Source organism: Pinus tabuliformis, chromosome 8 (genome assembly GCF_031772625.1).
Source record: "Pinus tabuliformis cultivar Carrire ecotype Pingquan chromosome 8, CPIR1, whole genome shotgun sequence".
NCBI classification, from domain to species: domain Eukaryota; kingdom Viridiplantae; phylum Streptophyta; class Pinopsida; order Pinales; family Pinaceae; genus Pinus; species Pinus tabuliformis.
This window is the reverse complement of record NC_142294.1, coordinates 195,179,934-195,199,973: the sequence shown is the minus strand read 5'-3', so window position 1 is coordinate 195,199,973 and position 20,040 is coordinate 195,179,934. Positions and strand designations below refer to the sequence as shown.

General features: G+C 41.6%; 1 protein-coding gene across 3 annotated transcripts in view; it reads right to left on the bottom strand.

The window, feature by feature from the left end:
* The window catches only part of CEST (death domain associated protein), a 276,089-nt gene that overhangs the window by 245,121 nt on the left and 10,928 nt on the right, over positions 1–20,040 (bottom strand). For all 3 annotated transcript variants that reach the window (XM_089371940.1, XM_089371939.1, XM_089371938.1), the window contains one exon: positions 4,536–4,649. In XM_089371940.1, the coding sequence (XP_089228066.1) occupies positions 4,536–4,649 (114 nt within the window). The remainder of the gene's footprint in view (positions 1–4,535; positions 4,650–20,040) is intronic.

Genomic DNA, 20,040 nt, shown 5'->3' with positions numbered 1-20,040 from the left:
TCGACCCTCCTTTAGGCATATTTGAAGTTGCCCTGATGTTGAATTTAGCGTTGGATCTGTGGCTCAGAGTCTAAATTTCGTCCCCCTATGAGGCCCATGATTTCAGCGTGTTCTGAGCACAAATTTGGTACCTCTAAGGCCCCTGTTTCACCCAGTTTTGTGTCTGCACCAAAGACCAATCTCGACTTGTTCTAAGGCCCAGTTTAGAGACAACATTCAGTCATATTCTAAAGGCAAATCTGAGACAATTTCTAAGCCTATTTGCTTATCTTTCTATAGAAAATTCATTGGATTTGTGAAGTAATCTGAAGCAAACCTTAGCATCTAATTGAGATTGTTTTCTGTGGAGATTTGTTACCTATTTCAGCCCCACTATGGCTAGGACAAAACTCCGTGTAAGGGTTACTTTTTGGGCATGTTAAAGGAAAATCCTTGAGACATAATACAAGCTTTCCTAAGACAGAATTTTCCCCCCAATGGCATGATACAAGACCCTCTTTTGAAGACCAAAACGAGTTTGTTTAAGTCTATTTTGAATAATATTAAGGGCAGTTGAACAAGTGAGGTCTTCAAAAGGCGCTCAGATATGCTCTCAATGTCAGTGATTTAATCTGGCCCTAACTCTCATCCACTCATTTGGCTTCAGGGGGGTAGATTGTTGGAAATACTAAGAGGGGGCTGAATTAGTATTTCACTTCAATTAGTTAATTTTTAAACTTTAGAGCATTAAATAACATTAGCATCAGATCAAAAAATAAATCAACATCACATCACATGAACAGTTAACAACACCATTCAATAATGCACAATATCAAAGACAATACACAAGAGATTTTATGTGGAAACTCTTCCGGGAGAAAAACCACTGAACGCTTTTAATATATGTCTTTAAAGATTACATCAAAAGGAAGCTCCAACTTCCAAGATTGTCCAGTAGTTGGAAGGAGGCTCCAAACCCCTGATTTATCAGTTCCAACTGAACGGATGTTCCAATGCCCTGACTTATCAGCTCTAACTGGAAGGAGGCTCCAAAGCCCTTGGTTTTATCAGCTCTAACACCATGCAAGTTCCAACTTGCTCTAGCACCACCTTGCTTGTAAAAATTCTGAAGCCCGGAATCCTATTGCAGCAACTAGAAATTATTCTCCTAATTGATAATTTTATTTAACAATTTATTTATTGTTTCCTGCAGCAAATACTAAATAACTCACACTGCGACCTACACAAATAAAACTACAGAAGAATAAACACTGGAAGAAATGTTAGCACACACACATAAAATAACACAGTTATTTTTGGACAAATGTCGCCGGAAAAACCCAACTTCGAAAAACCGGTGCAGCAGCTGAGGGTTTTAATATTAAGCAGCAAGATAATAATCTGAGTACAACTGGATGCTGAAACTGGGAATCCTACAGAGAAATACTGGCAAGAAAATTCTAGTGAGGAAAAGTCCTCGCTCCACAGGAAAATTCGAGCTCTGACCTCAACTCAAATTTAGTCGTCCAAATTGGCTTTACGCAGCTACTGCATCACCCTAGCGCAGTTCCTTCTACACTCAGTTCGAACCAACTTGTCCTCAAGCCATCTGGTCTGCAATTGTCTGGGAAAATGTCTCTCCTGGCCTCCGGAACTTCTGTCCAGATTCTGGCACTGAAACTCGTCTCTATGTGAGATTCTAGATCATTCATGCCTTGACTTAATTAATTCTTACTAATTAACCATATTCCCTAAGTTTAGATATAGGAAATATTTAAAAACTGGTTAATAATCTGATTAAGTCATTTCTAAGCGGAATTTCCGGAAATGATTTATGGGGTTTGGAGATCTCCTATATTCTAGCCTCTCCACAAAATTTCAAGACTAGAACACATCTTATGCTACAAAAACTAACACTGCCACCCTGAAGTGTTCTTGGGCTCTAACCTGAAGAAGACTCCAATCTTCACCTTGCACCACCCTACCACTTGTTGATTTGGGGTAGCATCGGATGTGCTCTAGCCACGAAATTTGGTGGAGAGGCTAAGGCACATGAGATCTCCAATACCCAAAAAGGGTTTGGGCAGATTCTAAACAGTTTGGAAGATATTAAAATAATTAATATTTTAAATGGAGTCCCTAAGTCTAAACTTAGGGAAATTAAAATATTAATGTGAATTAAAATTGGGTTAGAATGGTCCAAAATTCATGGATCAAACCAGATCTAATCTTACCCGTTGATTAGGGATCTCGGCCGTTGATTTGTCAGCAAGAAAAGTATAAGAGGAGGCTTGATGGTCACTTGGAGAACACACCAAGAGATCAAGATTTCGACTTTCTGGCACTGGGTTTGTTGAGAAAGTTGATAGAGTGGTCTGGAGTTGCAACTGAGGGGCAGTGAATACAGAAGCAGAGAGGCAGAGATAGTGTCGGGAGGATCAACGCAGCAGTCGTGAAAGCTGACGCAGAGGACAGAAGTCGAAACTACCGGGAACAACTGGAACTGCCGGGAAAGTTGACGCAGAGGGCAGAAGCTAGAACTGTCGAGAACAGCTGGAATTGTCGAAACAACTGGGAACAACTGACGCAGAGGGCAAAAGCCGGAATTGTCGGGAACAGCCGGAACTGCTAGGAACTGCCGAAACTACTGCAAAAGTCGACGCAAGGGGGCAGATTGGAGCTGAGGAGTTGCCGGAGTGTTTATCCGGGGTTTCAACCGGAGCATTTGTCTCCGAAGGAGAGGTACTACTGCTGAGATTTTTCTCTGTTGGGTGAGCCAGATTTGGCACCCAAATTGTATTATGAAACTGCTTAATAAATCAAACCCTCAGATCACTGCACCGGTTTTCCCGCATTGGGTTTTTCCGGGGACATTAATCCAAAAATAACGATGTCATTTGTGTGCTTGCTTTTGTTTCCTTCAGTTGATGATCTGTAATGTGTTGAGCATGTACTTGTGTTTATTTTCAGTATTTACATGGTAAATAACTTGTTAATTAATCAGAACAAGTAGGAAGGAATAAATCAAAAAGTACATGGAGGGTTTCTAACTATTAGACTTAGAAACTTCAACACCACCCTGAAATTGAAAGTTAAAAGAATAAGGTATATCACATTGGTCACATAGATCAGCCACCACAATGCACTTTGTAGCCACTGCTCAATAACCAAGTTTGTTTAGCACATCACACTAATGCTTCATACGAATGTTGGCCAAACCTGTCCCCAACGATCCATGTATGAACTTGGCTTCATGCATGATTTAGAGATCGGTTTTCCAAGTTTACAGATTTGATACCATGTTAAATTTATTTGAACCTAGCACTTGACACTTTATTAACCTAGAAGATTATAGATCTAATGAATAATTGCACAACTAGGTTCTTAACACAATTAGCAGAAGCAAAAATTACACCAATCTCAATCACAAGTGACACAAATAAATTCTTCTCAACCAACAGTTCTTCATTAATAACTCAAAACCTACTTGGCCTCCTATCTTGAGATAATGGCCCAACTAAAGAAAATTACAATTACAACATACCATGGATCTGATCCAACAAATACGTCATCGATCTCCTTAGCTGAACTGGATCTCCAATGTTGCACTTCTACACTTCCTTGGACTCAGCACACTTGAGTATTGCACTCCTCACTTGAGAAAATCCCTCTCTCAATGTCTATTGCCATTGTATAGTGTGTCTTTCTCCTCTCCTTAGCCTTGCTTTTAATACTTTACATTGAGCTAAATCCTGAACCCTAATCTTCAAAGTGAATGACGGCCAAGATTAGATCTCGCCTCACTTAAGATCAACTACTGAGATTAAAACATATTCACTAAAGTAAATTACTTTGCTTTTTCTAATTTTCTTTAGCTTAATTAGCCAACATAGTTAATTATGTGCTTTCCCGAATTAGACTTAGGCTAAGTTACAATAATAACTTGCCCACACTTGAGCAAGTGTCCTAAGGAAATCTTGGGTGAATTTTGCACGACTAAACACTTAGGTTTGTGCAAAAGTACCTGCCTGAGCTACAAACATCAACAGAACGTTGGGCCTTTCATAAGCTTTCACAAGTTCACTTCCAGAAATTTTCATTAGTGAAATTATACCTTTCTCAATCAAATATTATAGAAGTTCAACTCTGCTATCCCATAGCTACTCTACCAAAGGAGTCACTCTATAGGCTAGGATACTATCTTGCACCATCCTGAATCTTCTAGCTGTTTTTGCCAAAGTCTTATCATAAGGTTTAGCTTAATAACATACATATTTTCAGTAGTTTCAACTTGCAACTATATAAATTAGGCAGCTTCAAAAACTAAATTAAAAAGTGATAAATAAAAAGTTATAGGCAAATTAATCAAAAGATGAATCCACACATAGGAAGACAAAAGCTAATATCAACAAGCACAACTAAATATGTGGGTGAAATAATCACATATTGCAATTATAGATCATTTTTCTTACTTTGAAGTTTGAAGGGTTCTGAGCGAAAATTTAGAAACATATACGAATGAAAAAAATAATTAAATAAATAAACGAAGCACATACATCGACAAGTGCAGCTGCCATGTCCTCCCTAGAGCATCCCCGAGCATCCTCTACTCCTAACTGCCTCTTCTGCTCAGTCTCCCTTGGGTCTTCAATCATGATAGTTAATCTGACCTGTAACAAAAATACCCAGTGGATAAGAACATTACCATCATAACTGCATCTATGTTTATATATAATCTGCAGTTGCCTTCATTTGAAATGTACTTTCCAAAAACAACCCAGGCACCAAACAAAATTGTTTTCCAAACAGCAAGAGATATTAACATAAGAAGAATGTTGGAATCAATCCAATACAACTATCTACACAAAATGAAATAGATGGAACCTTTAAATGAGTTTGAGAATAGAGAAACAGACCTGTATCAAACCAAGTAAAACATGTTCATATGATGCAATTATTATGACCCATCCTCAAGTAGAGGGTGTGTTGTTTAAAATCAAGGGAGATGTGGAAAATAATATGTTATGAAGAATGAAGTGGTTGAATGCTTTATTTAAGTAACAGTTGTTAAACTATAATGATTAATTAATTATACTGTGACATATATTACATATCTAAGTTACTTTACTAAAACACAATATTGGGGTATTAAATAGTCCAATCCAACAATATCACTTTTCAACTATCCACCCCACCTCAAATTAAAGGTTCAAAGTTATACAACGATGATCACAATGACACAATATGAAGAACTATATCTTTTGTTCTTTGCTGCTCATCTCTCCAGATTATGGGATCTAAGTTGGTGCTCCATCAGACTGTTTTATCATCCTTTTTTAAGGCATAATACATCCACTTAACCAATAATCTTTCCATCTCTTGTCACTGAAGCAGGATTAAATTCACCTTGACAGGTGGAATAATCGAATGCATATACGCTGCTGAAAATATGAGTTGTTGATTAAAAAGGTAGTCTTTATTGGTTTCAGCAAATCATAGGGGAAAACTTCAAGTCTTCAACATACTTGTTCATATTTTCCTTAAAACTCTTTTCTGGAAAACTGATCTTCTCTGCGCACAATAAGGCTTGGCCTGTCATGTGGTATGGAGCATATCCTTCAATATTATCTTCTTGTTTATTATTCTGCTCTGTTATAATTCTACCACAGCATCAAACATCCCCTTGGTTGTCTTTTTCTCAGATAAATGAGGAATCAGATGATCCTTTACAGCGTCCAAGAGTACCCTCTGTTCCCTTATCTCCTTCTTTGCTTAATTGGCCTTCTCCTGAGCATCTGATGGCTCCGGGATCTCGATCTCAACAATCTACCCAGAGATCATTTTCCTTGAGAACTACAGTGATCCTAGCCTTCCAAGATGGGAAGTTTGACGTTCCATCTAACCTATCTTCGTACCAAAGACTCACTACAGCCATTCTGCCATATCTTGCCGAAGAATTTCTGAAGAATTTTTGCCTAGTCCTTTAGGCACACAACTTTGTTGCCAATCCCTAGACTGGTAGGTCTTCCTCTCTCCCTCTAAATCCCTAGACTGGTAGGTCTTCCTCTCTCCCTCTAAGGGCTACCCTCTGCCAATCCTGCTAGCAAACACGAGATTGCAAAACTATGGCAGCTTGTAGCTTGTTGCCTACAATCACCTCTGCAACTCCTGGCCAACTCATGTCCCTTTGTTCTAGTTTTTTGTGCCAACCACTACTGTTTCGTTCCAATGTTGGTATCCACAATCAGCCTGCTTCAGGTCTGTCCTTGCCCATCATTGGCTTTATCACTGCTTGACTGTTAATCGACTGCACTAACCCCGTAGACTAAGTCTGGGCCAGCCACTTTTATCCCTATGGTTGCATTGTGGCCAATCAACCCATGCTCCTTACCCCACAGTAGTTGGCATTCGACCTACCTGTTGCAAAATGTAACTAGGTTCATGTTGGAATTTCTAATTCTAACCCGTTAGAAATTCTTCCTGCACTATCTGGGTTATTTCACCTACTTGTTTAATTACTTAACCAGTTATTTAACCATATAAATACTAAAAATAAACAAACACATACACAGATCATCAGCTAAAAGAAAACAAACACACAAGTGACACCGTTATTTTTGGACAAATGTCCCCGGAAAAACCCAATGCGGGAAAACCGTTGCAGCTATTCAAAGGGTTTATTATTATGCAGCATTTCCTAGAGTACAACTAGGTGCCTAACCGGCTCACCCAACAAAGAAAAATACACGGCAGCAATACCTCTATATTCGGAAACAGGGATTCATGTGGTCTATCACATCGCTAGTAGAGGGACTGCTAAGGAGATGTGGGACGCTTTGTCTATTTTATATCAAGGATCTTCCGAGCAGCAGAAAATGTACCTTGAACAGAAGTTGAGATCTGCTCAAATGCAAAAAGGGGAGCATGTGGATCCATTCTTCATGAAGCTCAAGGAAACCCATGATGAATTGTCTGTTGCGGAGCATACAACTGAAGATTCAGAATTGGTTAGACTGGCCCTCGATTCTACCTAAGATGAGTGGCAAGTCTTTGTCCAGAGTATCCTTGGCAGATCAACATTGCCAAATCGGGATGAGATGTGGGCAGCTCTAAAACAACAGGAGTTGAGGAGAGACTTAGTCAAGGTTAAACTTGACGTAAGCAGCAGCAGTGGGTCGAAGCCCAAGGAGGAGGAGGATAATGTAGCCCTTGCTTCAAAGGGGCAACAAGAGCAACGAAGACGTAAGAAGGACGTCTCGAAGATCAAGTGTTTCACGTTGATTAGTGGTTGTCATTGATGTCAACCCAAGCAACACCAGGGGCTACCCCGATCTTGCATGGGCATTTTGACTTGACAACTTACTCTATTCTAAGTCAAAGATCATCTCGATGTATTCTACTCATCGAGATGTTTCTGTTGATATATGGTACGCCTCCCAGTTATTCATGGTTTGAGAGTTATTTTCGTTTGAAGTTAGTAACCCCAGTTAGTGGGCTAAAACCCTATGGGTTGTGGCATGGCACTCATAATTGGTTGTGGTCATTGAATTGTCAATAATTAATAAATTCTTTTTGCTCCTAAAATCCCTCCAACGTTCACTTGTTGAGGACCCTCTCAACTCAAGACATTCATATAAATAATGACCCTCATATCCTCTTCTAGGATGGGATTTTGTGGCTTCAAACAGGTCATCGCGGCATTTTCTCTATACCATTTTTCCTGCGACGCTTTAGAAGCTGAAATTAAAACCCATTTGAGCTGAAATCTTGATGAACCTCGTGACCGAATTTCAGATCTTGGTTCACTACATTTTCAGAGATACGATCTGAGGAAGTTCGGGTTTTTGCAGGCTCCCGAATTCCATGTCAAACAGGTGACATTGGGAAAATAGTCATAACTTTCTCTCTGAGCATTGGATTCAAATTTCGTAAATAGTCACAGAAAGAGGACGGACTGTAGTTTGTTCAGTAGCGTTTTCAAGGCCGAAGGTCATAACAATGACACGTGGCACTTCGTACAAGTTCGCTCTACTGAACTAGTCTATAATCAGGTCATCGTGAGAGACTGGGCATAACTCTTTCTTGAAGAATCCAATCTTGATCAGACCTGTGGGGTTGGCAAGAGGACTCAGAGGGCTACCACGACGAGATTTCAGACCCTGGAGATACGAAATTACATAGATACAACAAATTCAATATCAAGCTCCTAGAAGGCAAGAAAAAGCATGCATTCAAGGATCATTGCAGTAAGGACCACACATCAACAATCAAGGGTAAGTCTCCTACAGCAAGGTATGTATGATTAGTGTTTACATGTGAATTTTGAGTATCATCTCTGACATATATTTTTGTAGGACAACGTAAGTATATATCGTGTTTCAGTTATATCTCTATGTCTCTATATGTCAGTTAGTTTTGATACCACATTTCGGATGTCCTATTCTTGATACTACACATTTGATGCTACACCAAGTCTGCTAAATCTATATGATGTTGTAAGTTCATGTTATTTGTCTGTCATCATTTTTTATTGTATATATCTTTAGGTCAGTTTTGGATATAGTCTTGCATAGAGTCCAGTGTTGATTTGGGGTAGCATCGGATGTGATCTAGCCTTGAAAATTGGTGGAGAAGCTAAAGCACATGAGATCTCCAAGACCCAGAAATGGTTTGGGCAGAATCTAACCAGTTTGGGAGATATTAAAATAATTAATATTTTTAATGGAGTCCCTAAGTCTAAACTTAGGGAAAATAAAATATTAATATGAATTAATATAAAACTGAGTTAGAATGGTCCAAAAGTCATGGATCAAGCCAGATCTAATCTTAGTTGTTGATTAGGGACTTAATCTCGGCCGTTGAATTGTCAACGAGAAAAGTATAAGAAGAGGCTTGAGGGTCAGTTGGAGAACACACTGAGTTGATTAAGAATTCGATTTTCTAAGGCAGGGCTTGCTGAGGAAATCGAAGGAGTGACCAGAGTTGCAGCTAAGGGGCAGTGAATACAGTAGCAGAGAGGCAAAGATAGTACCAGGAGCATCAGCGCAGAAGCTGAGAGAGGGTTGACTTAGAGCCAGCCAGAGGCCACGTAGAGGCAACCAGGAGCTGCGCAAAGCCTAAGGAGGGCCAACGTGGGAGACACAGAGACTCCAGAGGCTGACGCAGAGCCCCGAGAGGCTAACGCTAGGCCAAAGAGGCTGACGCAAACCCTTGAGGCTGACGTTGGGAGATTTCGTGAGGCAGATTAGAGCTAGAGAGCTGGATAGGGTGACGCAGTCTCTATCAGGGTGACAGAGAGCAGCAGAAGTGTTGCAGTGTCGTTGTAGGATCATTCCTTTGTGATTTAGCCGGAATATCTGTCTCCGACTGAGAGGTACTACTGCCAAGGGAATTCTCTGTTGGGTGAGCCATTTCTGGCACCCAAATTGTATTCTAAAACTGATTAATAATAAAACCCTCCAATAGTTGCACCGGTTTTCTCGCATTTGGTTTTTCCGGGGACATTAGTCCAAAAACAACAGTGTCACTTGTGCTTGTTTCTTTCAGTTAATGATCTGTATGTGTTGATATTGTACTTGTATTTATTTTCAATATTTACATGGTAAATAACTTGTTGAGTAACTAAACAAGTAGGAAGAAATAAATCAGATAGTATAGGAAGAATTTCTAACAAGTAGACTTAGAAATTCCAACATGGTAACAGAGCATGGTTGCAGATCACAGGATAACTAAAGGCATCAGCCGAGCTGAACAACAACAGCGGAAATAGTTGTCCCGAGTGACAGGAGTTGTTCCTAGCAAAAAACAGCAAGAAAGGGGTGACGCAAAGAGCCTGCGTTATTAGTTCGAGCCAGGAGGAGGATCAGCGTTGAGGCAGAGAAGAGCAGACCTGACCTATGCAATGCCCGATCATCTTTCTCAGCCAGGAAGGATCGACGTTGTGGCTAGGAGGTGCAAATTGTGCCAGTGTCGGGATTGCGCAGAGCCTAGAGGCTCTAACCTTCAGACCACTGGGGCATAGGAAGTTGTGGGTAAGTTGCAGAGTGAAGTTGGTGGGGTGTTGTGATCAGAACAGTGTGTAACAGGGCAAGACCAAGGCAGAGGGAGTTGCTGCCGAGGATTGGCAGAGGGAATTTCGGAACGGAATTCGAGGTTCGGAGGCAGTCAAACCAAAAACTTCCAGATGGGAAGTAGAGAGACTTGAAAGAGTCGAAAGAGGAGCAGCGAAATGGCAGTGAATGGGCTAAGAGATCAGGATAGACTGGACGAAGCTTCAAACTTCGTAGTCTGGAAGGCCAGGATCTTGTCCATTCTAGACAAGTATCGCATCAAACACTTTGCCTTGAAAACAATAGCGATCCCGGTTGACCCAGCTGAAAATGACAAGTATGAGGAGGCAATGGCCAGGGCAAAGTGCATCATCCTTGATGGTGTCAAGGATCATGTGGTGCCACACATTGCCGAGAAGGAGACGACAAATGAGATGTGGGAGGCCCTGAAGAAATTGTACCAGCATACTTCTGTGCAGAGGAGGATGTTACTTGAAAACCAGCTGCGGTCATATCAAATGCGGAAGGGAGAGCAAATAGATGTCTTCCTCGGTGGATTGAGAGAGATCCGTGATCAGCTAACTTCCATAGGGGCCACACCGGATCAGGAACTGATGGTGAGGGCCGCATTGAACACAGTCGCAGAGGATTGGGAGGTATTTGTCCAGAGCATACTACGCAGGACGAGCCTTCCAGATTGGGAGGAACAATGGGCGGCATTTTGTCAAGAAGAGATCAGACGGGTGTCTAAGGCGGGGAGTAACGGAGAAGGGGTCAGTATTTAAGAAGGAGGAAGAAGAAGATGTGGCTCTCGCATCTGCGGGAAAGCAGGAGAAAAGAAAGAAGGACCTCTCCAAGGTCAAGTGCTTCCATTGTGGGGAACTAGGTCACTATGCGAACCAGTGTCCTAGGAAGAAGAGCAAGGGAGAGGCTTTTGAGACCAAGGTTGCGCCGGCTAAGGCGGAGAAGGAAGTGGAGACTAATGACCATTGTGCCATGAGTGCTCATGCACCTCGAGAGAAGAGGTGGGGAGACATCGAGCTGTAGTCAGACGGACTATAGGCGATGAGGGGCAGGATCCTCGAGGTACCCAACCTCTTGGATTATACCTTGCTACAAGAGCCCCCAAGAGGAGTAGCGGCACTGGCGGATGTCGATAGAGACAGATGCGGATGGAGCGACAAAGAGGGCTACAGTGCAGGAGTCCCAGGACAGCGTGAGGCAATAGTGCGAGAGGCATAAAGTTGTTGCAGCGAGGGAGCAATTGTCAGCGACAGAGGGAGCTTCAGCATCGGGAGTGTTTCTAGACTGACAGAGATGTCAGAGTTGGGAGATCAATTACTTACTTCTCAGTAATTGAGTTGCAGTGCAGCAGTTAGGAGTGGCAGTGCTATGAGCAGCATGATGAGAGGGGATGCAGTGCAGATGTAGCAATGGCAGTGGCAGGGTCATGGGCAGCAGCACGGATGCAGAGAGAGTTGCCATACAGATGCAGCAATGGCAGTGTCAGGGCCATGGGTAGTAGTACACGATGCAACAGTGCAGAGGATGTTGGGCAGTAAGCCTAGCATCAGCACAGGGACCGATTTCAGACGATTAGGGTGATACTCAGTGAGGAGTATTACTAGAGCACAGTCCTCGCTGAGAGGGAGTGTTGATTTGGGGTAACATCGGATGTGCTCTAGCCTTGAAAATACGTGGAGAGGCTACAGCACATGAGATCTCCAAGACCCTAAAATGGTTTGGGCAGAATCTAACCAGTTTGGGAGATATTAAAATAATTAATATTTTTAATGGAGTCCCTAAGTCTAAACTTAAGGAAAATAAAATATTAATGTGAATTAATATAAAACTGAGTTAGAATGGTCCAAAAGCCATGGATCAAACTAGATCTAATCTTAGCCATTGATTAGGGACTTAATCTCGTCCGTTGAATTGTCAAAGAGAAAAGTATAAAAAGAGGCTTGAGGGTCGGTGGAAGAACACATTGAGTTGATTAAGAATTCGTTTTTCTAGGGCAAGGCTTGTTGAGGAAATCGAAGGAGTGATTAGAGTTGCAACTGAGGGGCAATGAATACAGTAGCAGAGAGGCAGAGATAGTACCAGGAGCATCAGCCCAGGAGCCAGGAGAGGTTTGACACAGAGCCAGCCAGAGGCCACGCAGTGTTGGAATTTCTAAGTTTAACCCGTTAGAAACCCTTCATGTATTTTACTGATTTATTCCTACTTACTTGTTTTGTTAATTAACAAGTTATTTACCATGTAAATACTGGAAATAAATACATGTGCATGCTCAACACATTACAAAACATCAACTGAAGGAAACAAAACAAGCACACAAGTGACACCGTTGTTTTTGGACCAATGTCCCTGGTAAACCAGTGCAGTTATCTGAGGGTTTTATTATTATGCAGTTTTTGAATACAATCTGGGTGTCAAAACCAGCTCACCCAACAGAGAATAATCTCGGCAGTAGTACCTCTCTATTCGGAAGCAGATATTCTGGCTGAAACTGTTAAACACACATGGACAACAAAGAGTAGGAAAGATAAATCATGTGAGTTCCTTTTTTTTATTAACATCAGATATACATTTATAGTACAACATATGACTCTTGGGTTTCAGATCCCAAGGTCTCTTGGACTGCTTTTGTCCATTCGGCTTCCACACTAACCCATTAGGATTAGGTGTCCAACATTCCCCCCCTTAATCCGAAGGGTTATGTATGAGTCCAAGAAGAGAGCTGTAATACAAAATGTGCAAAAATGCATGGCAGCACTAGGCTGAATGTGCTCTATGAAATGTTGGTATAAAGAGCGGTGGTTTAAGGATGACCACCAACACTGGAACGCTTAGTGCAGTTCCCGGAACTCTTCCAAAACTGGCAAGAAACTGAAGTTTTCTGCTAGAGGAAGTGTTCTCAATCTGTGATGGTTTAAGGATGACCAACAACTCTGGAATGCTTAATGCAATTCCTGGAACTCTTCCAAAACTGGCAAGAAGCTGGTGTCTTCTGCTAGAGGAAGTGTTCTTAATCTGTGATGGTTTAAGGATGACCAACAACTCTGCGATTCCTGGAACTCTTCCAAAACTGGCAAGAAGCTGGAGTCTTCTGCTAGAGGAAGTGTCCCAGATTGCCAATTGAAGGCATGTTCAGGCATCTTTGTCTCTGGCTACAACTCTGAAACTGGTGTGGCAGGTTGTGGCTTAGGCTCGCTTGATGTGACTTTGAAGCTTGTAGATGACCATCATTTCCCTCCCTGTCAGGTACAAGGTGAGAAGATGGAGAAGACTCAACTGAAAGACTGTTCAATATTCTGGAACAAGTTCTGACATGTGTTTGGAATATCTTCTTGGCTGTTGATGCCCATTGCCAAGAAGCGATCCATCCAAGATGAATCTTTGTTCTTGCAGGACGTTTGTTTCTGAAGCATCTGTGTGAAGAATGACTGGTTTTATGGCAGTGCTTACATGGATGAAGATCAAAACAGTGATCTTTCAGATGGCCAACTCGATCACAGTGTTGGCATTTCACGATCTGTTGTTTTTGTTGTTGTTGTTGTTGCTGTAGAAGAGGGGCGGAATCTGGAACAGCTGGAGGTGAACTGTCATGAGGAGCAGCTGAACTATCATGAATGAATCCAGCACTCTGAAATTGAATGGGCTTGGCATAGTCTGGAATATGAAAGGACACGTCCTTGTCATATCCAAGACCAGTTTTGTGCTTGTTGTGGACAAACTGTTCCCAAGGTCTGATGATGGGCTTGGGAAGTGCAGACTGAGTTTCTGCATCTGCATATACAACTGCTGCTTTATTTGAATGAATTGTACCATTATTAACATGCTGCTGATGGGTGGTTGTCTCAACGTTCTGAACAAAAACAGGTTCAGAATGATGTCTATGTAGCTCTTCTTGCTGTAGCTGTGATTCAAGCTGCAAAAAATCAATCTTTTCCTGGGCATTATATAAGCATGTCTGAATTTCTGAGAGAGATCCTTTGCTGATTTTTAATGTGTCATCAACAGTAGATTGTATAAGAGTTTTCATGAACTCTAATACTTCACTGATTCTGGCCATCTGTCTTAATGCAGAAAAATAATATCTACTCACAATACACAGCAATATCCTTTATAAATGTCAGCAAATGATCAGTGTGCAGCATAAAAGATTACAATCAGCTCACCAAAATCTTTATGAAGCAGTTGAATCAAGGAAACAATGCACTATAATGAGTTTTAAGTACAATGCCACAATTAGGGCAGCAGCAACTGCAAACTTGCTTGGATCCTTCAAGTACTCCTTCACTTTCAAATCAGTATCAGCAAAAAGTTCCCAGAATCCAGGTTCTTTAAAACGGACTAGTAACATGCATCTCAGCTTTTTTTACCCAAATCAAAAACCTCAATAGCTGGCAATTTCACAACTGTACCATTTGCATGCGGAAGCTTATCTTTCATGTGGTTCAAAAACATTCACCACTGATTTCATACTTTCATTAAAAGTCATCATATATGGAATTATCTCAATTCCAATATCTACTCATCAGCAGGCAAATTTATAACTTCTTAAACCCAATGACTCAAATCATTCAAATGCTCATCAACCCAATAAACATCATTCATATATGACCAAAATTCAATGAAACAATGTGCCCATTATTTTAATCAATGAAAGGCTTGGACTTGTCCTTACTCAATGCGCCCTTGATATTTTAGCATTGGTACAAATGATCCCCAATGAATCTCAGCCCCCTTTTACATACAAAATCAAATTGCTGAAACGGCAAACACTGATATATCTCGTCCCTCCAGGTTACAAAATCAAAATATTGAAATTGTAGTCACTTCAGTTGAAACTTATATTTCCAAAGCAAGTTCTTTGCATTAAAACTGAAATTATAAGCCCTTGGACCAAAAGAGAACTGCTTACTGCTACTAGAGACTAGATATAGATTTACTTACTACTTCTTAGATTTACTTACTCTACTAGACACCGGTCTTCAAGAAGAGAATACAGAGATAATAAATAGCATCATATCGAGAAGCAAAATTCAAAACTTCCCATGTTAACAAATGGTGATCTCACCCAAAGTATTTAGTTGGCTGCAGAGGCCTTGATGTTATTGCTCAGCATGACTGCCTTACTGAATTTCCCATAGAACCCAACGTTATTGAATATACCCTAAGCATTATAGATTTCTCTCCAGTGTTCGTTTGAATCTATCCAACGTTACAGGCAGCCGTGTATGTTTGGATACTTGAAACCACCAATCCAGCTCATTCAGTAGCTTCTCCTTTTGGAATGGAAGCCGGCAAGTACATTCGGTATATAGCAGAGCAGGTGGAAGTTCTGGAGCGTCTTTACACTGACAGCCCAAAGCCCAGCGCTCTGCGTCGCCAGCAACTCATCGTTTGTATGGAAATATATCACAAATTCAAACAAAACAATTACCCTTATCAATGTCAGCAGCTGTGGCTCCGGTGCTCTTAAATTTGTGCTCGAATCAGAGAAATTTCACTCACCGTAGCACAGTAATTTTCTAAAACTACTTGTCTCAGTTTGGTCCTTCGCTGCAGCTAATGAGTCATTCTGAGAACAGCAGTAATAATGGCAATAATACTATGCATGTGATGGGTGTCGGTGTTAAACGTGAATATAGTCTTCTCAGCAACATGACGAGAGTGAAAAGGAGAGACGAGGAGGGTTCCCCATTGTCACAACATGGCAGGCCGGTGTATCGAGCAGTACCTTCGATGAGAGTCAGTACCTACGATGAGAAGATCAGAAGCTATGGCTTCGCCAATAAACCCAAGGAAGCCATGAAAACCTACTTCAGAATGCAAGAATTTCGATGTAATTCGTCTGTGAAATCCTTCAACACTCTTCTCAATGCCATGGTTCAAACCAAGCGCTTTAACCTGGTGCAGTCGCTGTATCTCAGCTGTAGAAAAATCGGTGTGGTGCCCAATGTCTTTACCTGTAATATTGTCCTCAAAGCCCTTTGTCAAATGGGCGCAAATGGGCGATTTAGAGGCTGCATACAAATTGTTTGATGAAAAATATACGGCCGAGTATTCAAAGAAATGCAAAGAATAACGCACACAACATTTCGCTGAGACCACAATTCACTGAAAAATGCAGAGGATAGAGGCGTTGATGACAGATGCGTCAGAACAGTTAGCGCAGAGTGACCAGCGGAACCGATGGGGAGAGCGACAGGGTGAGCGTTAGACTGAGAATGGCAGAATATATAAAACGCATAGATGCCGAGCGCAGAGAATTGTCAGACAGTAGAGGCGCAGGAAGGCAAGGTGCTCATTAGTGTCAAGTATGCGTGGAACGTTACAGATAATGAATACCAGGCCAGCGCTATTCAAGGCAGCTCAGACACAGGATTATGGGCAGAGGTGCAGGACTGACATGCACATAACAGGCCACAGAAAAACAAGCGGCTCTGATACCATGTTAAACACACATGGACAACAAAGAGTAGGAAAGATAAATCATGTGAGTTCCTTTTTTTTATTAACATCAGATATACATTTATAGTACAACATATGACTCTTGGGTTTCAGATCCCAAGGTCTCTTGGACTGCTTTTGTCCATTCGGCTTCCACACTAACCCATTAGGATTAGGTGTCCAATAGAAACCCCAAATAAACAATCTGACAGCTTCACAACTCCAAACTGCCCCACGAAACCCCAGCGTCAGCCTCTAGGGACAGTGTGAGCCCTTTCTGGCCCAACGTTTGCCCAGCATCACTTTGGCTTGCCCTGCGTCAGCCTCAGGAGGCATTGTGTCAGCCCTCTGGCCCTCTACGTCACCCACGCTAGCCCTCTAAAGCACTGTGCATCTCCTGCCTGCCTCTACGTGAACCCCTGGCTAGTTTTGCGTCCCTCATTCTCGGCTACTGCATTGATCCTCCTAGTGCTATCTCTGCCTCTATGCTTCTGTATTCACTGCCCCTTAGCTGCAACTCTGATCACTCTCTCGATTTCCTCAGCAAACGCAGCCGCAGAAAGTCGAAATCTTGATCAACTTAGTGTATTCTCCAAGTGACCCTCAAGCCTCCTCTTATACTTTTCTCATTGACAAATCAACGGCCAAGATTAAGTCCCTAATCAACGGCTAATATTAGATCTGGCTTGATCCATGACTTTTGGACCATTTTAACACAGTTTTATATTCATTCACATTAATATTTTATTTTCCCTAAGTTTAGACTTAGAAACTCCATTAAAAATATTAATTATTTTAATATCTCCCAAACTGTTTAGAATCTGCCCAAACCCTTTCTGGGTATTGGATATCTCATGTGTCTTAGCCTCTCCACAAATATTCGTGGCTAGAGCACATCCGATGCTACCCGAAATCAACATGCAGAGGCAGCCAGGAGTTGCGCAGAGCCTTAGGAGGGCCAGCGTCGGAGACATAGAGGCTCCAGAGGCTGACGCGGAGCCCCGAGAGGCTGACGCAAGGCCAGAGACGCTGACGTAGACCCTAGAGGCTGACGCTGGGAGATTTCGTGGGGCAGATTGGAGCTGGAGAGTTGGATAGGGTGACGCAGTCCCTATCAAGGTGACAGAGAGCAACAAAAGTGTTGCAATGTTGTTGTGGGATCGTTCCTCCAGTGATTTAGCCGGAATATCTGTCTTCGATTGAGAGGTACTACTATCGAGGGCATTCTCTGTTGGGTGAGCCATTTCTGGCACCCAAATTGTATTCTGAAACTACTTAATAATAAAACCCTCCGACAGCTGCACCTGTTTTCCCGCATTGGGTTTTTCCGGGGGCATTAGTCTGAAAACAACGATGTCACTTGTGCTTGTTTTCTTTCAGTTGATGATCTGTATGTGTTGATATTGTACTTGTATTTATTTTCAGTATTTACATGGTAAATTACTTGTTAAGTAACTGAACAAGTAGGAAGAAATAAATCAGATAGTATAGGAAGAATTTCTAACGAATAGACTTAGAAATTCCAACATCCAGGCCTATATCAAGAGTGGGAGTCTTTGTCTACTACTCCAAGGAGTCAACAACAAAAGTAACAAGCACACTTCAGGTATGCATTGTAATTTTAATTTGTATTTATTTATTATTATGCACTTACATGTGTTTTGCAGGCAGAGGTAAGTTGAAGGGTATTTTGTTTTGTTTTGTGATTGGTTTCGCTGGGTAAATTTTGCATGCAAGTAGAAGAAGATTCAAGTACAACTTCATGCAAGAATTCAAGAGCAGAAGTATCAAATCAAAGGAAGCATTGCAGCGGGACATCTTTTGAAGACATGACAGCCATCCATATCTTGTGAAGAAGTGTCAAGGCCAAGAGTCATCATTGTAAAGTTGTAAAAGTGTCATCATTGGAAGAGTCATTATTGTAAAAGAGTCAATTTGCCTAGAGTCGAAAAGACATTATTTGGAGGTATAGGAGTCTTTGTTGGGATCATGTCATGGTTGGGTTGCAAGTCATAGTGTGATTGGTGTTCAGTGAAGTACAAGAAAATCATTGTAAATCATATTGTATCGTGGATCATTGTCCCTGGTACGGGAGTCCACACTCTTGTCTCATTTCTGGTCATTATAGGGTGGCAAGGAGGTGCTAGGTTGGTGTATGAAGTCGCCTACAGGTTGGAGCCTGTGAACACTTCAGGGTGGTAGGTTGGTCTAGGATGTTGGGGCATCCATTCAATTGACTACTGAAGAAACCAGGGCATTGGGGTGTCCTTCCAGTGGGAGCTGGAGAAGAATGTTTTTCTAGAATTCTAGGAAGTTGTTGCTTTCATTTCAATTGGGGCTGAAGATTAAAGAATTTATTAGAAAAGCGTTCGGTGGTTTTTGACCCAAAGGGGGTTTTCCACCTAAAATTCTTGTGTCTACTGTGTTCTTTTATTTACTGTTATTACTACATAAACATTAATAATAATTGAAGATTAACTAATGCTCTGAAAAGATTTAAAAGTGCTAATTGCTAAGGAATATTGATTCACCCCCCACCCAGTATTTCCAACATTTCAGGTGTGGTGAGATGGATCACTACACTACTCAATGTCCTCTCAAGAAGAAGGACAAGGATGAGAAACACAATCCGAAGGTTGCGCCCATGAAGAAAGAAGAGGAGTTTCCCTTGACAACTGAGATACCTCTAGGAGGGAGGTGGGTTGATTTGGAGTTGTAGTTCGAAAGAGCTACAGATGGGCAGGATCCTTGAGGAGTCCACCTCTAGGATCATTTCCTTGCTACGGGAGCCCAAATCAGAAGTAGTAGGATGAACTAGTGTCGGATGGTGCCAAGGAGTGTCGGGGAGACAGTTGTAGTGGTTAGAAGTGCCAAAGACTGAACAGCGCAGATGGCACAGGGCATAGGTCAACAGCAGTGCAGTAGATTCAGAGGGTCAGCACAGAGACTAGCTGCAGTCAAGCTTCAACATTCACGTGGTATCATACTGAACACAGTTAGTTTAGTAATTTTGGATGTTTTTCTGTTGTTGATAGAGTAGCAATAACAGTTTGCAGGGCAATGGCAGTTGGCAGTGGCAGTGTTATCAGCAACACATACGCAACACTTTAAAGGGAGTCATAGTACAAATGTAGTGTTGACAGTGGCAGTGTCAGCAGCAGTACAGTTGCAGCAACATCGCAATAGTTGGTGGACAGCATGTCAAACATCAACAACACAGAGGATGATGCTTCAGAGTCAGAGCAGTATGCAGCAGCGTATATTGCTACAGCACATTCCTTGCTAAGAGGGAGTTCATTTGAGGTAGCATCGGATGTGCTCTAGGCCTCAAATTTTGTAGGGAGGCTTGGGCACATGTATTCCAAAGAACCCAAAAAACGTTTTGGGAAATTCCACCCAAAGACAATTTATTAAAATAATTAATATTTTTTAATGAGACCCTAAGTCTAAACTTAGGAAATTAAAAATATTAATGGGTATTAATCTAATTGTGGGTATAACTTCTAGAAGAAGACAAGGATCAAGCTAAAATGATCTTAGCCATTGATTA